At 36.3% G+C, this 2,696-nt stretch overlaps 1 protein-coding gene across 1 annotated transcript; it reads left to right on the plus strand.

The window, feature by feature from the left end:
- Positions 1-263: 263 nt before the first annotated feature.
- On the plus strand, positions 264-776 carry LOC110032691 (stress-associated endoplasmic reticulum protein 2-like; the record flags this gene model as incomplete). Its single annotated transcript, XM_020736394.1, is given in 2 exon segments — positions 264-420; positions 519-776. Coding segments are annotated over 2 exon segments (204 nt in total), but the record flags the coding sequence as incomplete, so codon positions are not given.
- Between the last annotated feature and the right edge of the window lie 1,920 nt (positions 777-2,696).

A 2,696-nucleotide genomic window follows, 5' to 3' on the forward strand; every position in this document is an offset into this window, starting at 1 on the left:
AAAAAAGTAAAGTTTGGGTGTTAAATATGTAAATGCGAAATAATTGAGTGATATTTATGCAAATGCCCCATTTTTTTTTCTGCTAGTGTTGATGCCCAGTAACTTGGGCTTCCAATTTTTGGTATGTCTGCTTCTTTAAACCGGTCCTCTTGAAGCTTTAAAGCACTTGAGATACTCCTTAGGGTTCCTAGTCCCTAAAGGCCAATTAAGGGCGGCCCGTTTATTCAATTTAAGCTGATGAATTTATTCTGCTTCTCTAACAGACCACTTCAAGGCGCTTAGCAGACAAAAAGATCGCTAAATTTCAGAAAAATATAACGAAGAGGGGTTCTGTTCCTGAAACCGCTGTAAAGAAGGGGAGCGATTATCCTGTTGGCCCTATAGTTATTGGCTTCTTCGTTTTCGTGGTCATTGGATCATGTGGGTTTAACTTAACCAAACCTGCTCTCTTTTGTCTTTGTTTAAGCTTTCATTATATGAAGGAAACTGACATGAATCTTTTGCTCTTTGTTTTGCAGCTCTGTTTCAGATAATTAGGACAGCTACTAGCGGCGGGGTGGCCTGAGAGGGTAAGCAACTGATGGGAGTGCGTGTTGGTTTTAGAAAACGAGTTATTTTTTCCTGATTTCATATTCTGCAAACAGTAAAACTATATTACATGGGGGAGTTTAGAGTTGGTTCGTTTAAGCAATGTTACAATTGACAGTATAAACTTGAAATACATGAACTAGGATGTCTGCACCTTTATTTCTATGCTTCTACTTTAGGAAGATTTACATACATACCACTCAATTTTTATGTATTTACATATCTAACAACTTACATAAGTGCCACTTACCCTACATATGGAAAAGGTGTATTTCGTTTTTTAAAAGTTAGAAACGGTGAGATTAGGAAGATTTGGGTGGTAGGTATGTAAAAACTAAAGAATTGGGTAGTATGTATGTAAATGCCCTCCTTTTTATTTCTATATTTCTTTTGAAATTGGGTAGTATGTATGTAAAAACTAAAGAATTGGGTAGTATGCATCATAAGATCAGCTGTTTAATCGTGTCATCCAATTTTATCTGCTAGCCTCCTTGTGAGGAAGCATCGTAAATCGTCACTCTAAAAAAATTTATTCGTATACATGTATATATATTGATGCGTGCTAGAAAATTCACGGCGGTAGGGTAATGAATTATCATCTTAGCGTTGTGCGAGGATTCAACACACATTCAGATGAAAATTAATCAAGTTGTGATGACACTAGAAATTTTTTACATGGAAAACCCGTGAAGGGGAAAAACCACGAGGTCTGACCCAGTTTTCAAAATCCACTATAAATTGATGATTACAGATACCCCTTGTCTCACAGGCAGGAAAAGGTTACTAGCTTTCTAAGCTACAACGTCGACGAGCGATTTTTAGTTAGCAGTGGTTTGCGGAGGTCGGCGATGATTGATGGTAGTCAACGACAATTGATGACAGTCGACGTTGGTCGACGGAGATCTGTAATGATCGGCGACGATCAACGGTGGCCAGTGATGGTGGTCGACGGTCAGTGGTGGTTGACTGCGACCGACGATGGCGAAGATCTTGGACTTGAGCTCATTCTCAAAGCCTCAATATCTCTCTTAAGTCCCTCCTCATGTGAGGGGTGAGACTCTATTTATAATGTTTTGGGTGCAGTTAATGCAGAAATATGAATCATTTTGATCGGACGGTCCGACGGCTCAGATAGATCATCTTGATCTTATGGCGTTCAATGTGCATTTAAGTGTCTTAACAATGTCGAAATTGAGCAATCTTGGGCTCATTGGATTTTGTCTCGTCGAGATGCTCGATTCGTAAATAAGTCTTAAACTTGCTAGATTCGACATCTGTTTGACCTTTCAAATGCCTTAGAACTCCTCCAATAGTGTTTTAATGACTTGATCTGGGCTTGATTTGACTCGGATTGGACTAACTTTCATATCATTAGGTTTGTCTCATCGAGCCGATTAGTTTGACTATATGTTTGCTGAAATCGGAGCTCCGGATGACTCTTAATCAAAATTTGAATGTTTCTTGTTCAAAAAATTGTACCGAGATTCGTGTTGGTTTACGAAAATTTGTTAGTGGGGTATCATATATTGAAAGGCGGTATTCCTCTAAGGGGTCTTATGACTGACGCCATATATATATAAAAGAAGAAAAAATTAAATTAAATAACATAAAAATGAAATAGAACATAAGAGTGAGTAAATATTTTATACAGTAATTTGGTGCTTTAAAATTATATATGAAAAGATGTATTATAGTATGACCAAATTAGTGATAAGATCAGCTTTTTAATCATATTGGTTGTTGAAAATAAAGTAAAAAATCTCAAATTATTAGATTCAAGTGCCCATTTTGTCAGAAAAAAAAAAGAGCCCACTTGCTATTGGGTTGAATGCATATATTCGAGCAAGCTGAATGTAAAAATCTAATAGTAAAATTTTGAACTTAATTTTCAATAAATATGTTGCTCTTTCGAGCCAGACCTCAGGGAGAAATCCTTTGCAATCTCGTTTAATTATTTTTTTTCTTTTTTCAAAAATTGATCAGCTTTTTAAAAAATAACAAACAAACAAACAAAAACAAAAAAACGTCCGAAGTGTGAAAAAACAATACACCTTGCAGAATGGTTAGTTATTGGTGAGGATTTGTATTTTTGAGACCTCAGAGAAATA

The sequence above is a fragment of the Phalaenopsis equestris genome, unplaced genomic scaffold (genome assembly GCF_001263595.1).
Source record: "Phalaenopsis equestris unplaced genomic scaffold, ASM126359v1 Scaffold001007, whole genome shotgun sequence".
Lineage (NCBI taxonomy): Eukaryota > Viridiplantae > Streptophyta > Magnoliopsida > Asparagales > Orchidaceae > Phalaenopsis > Phalaenopsis equestris.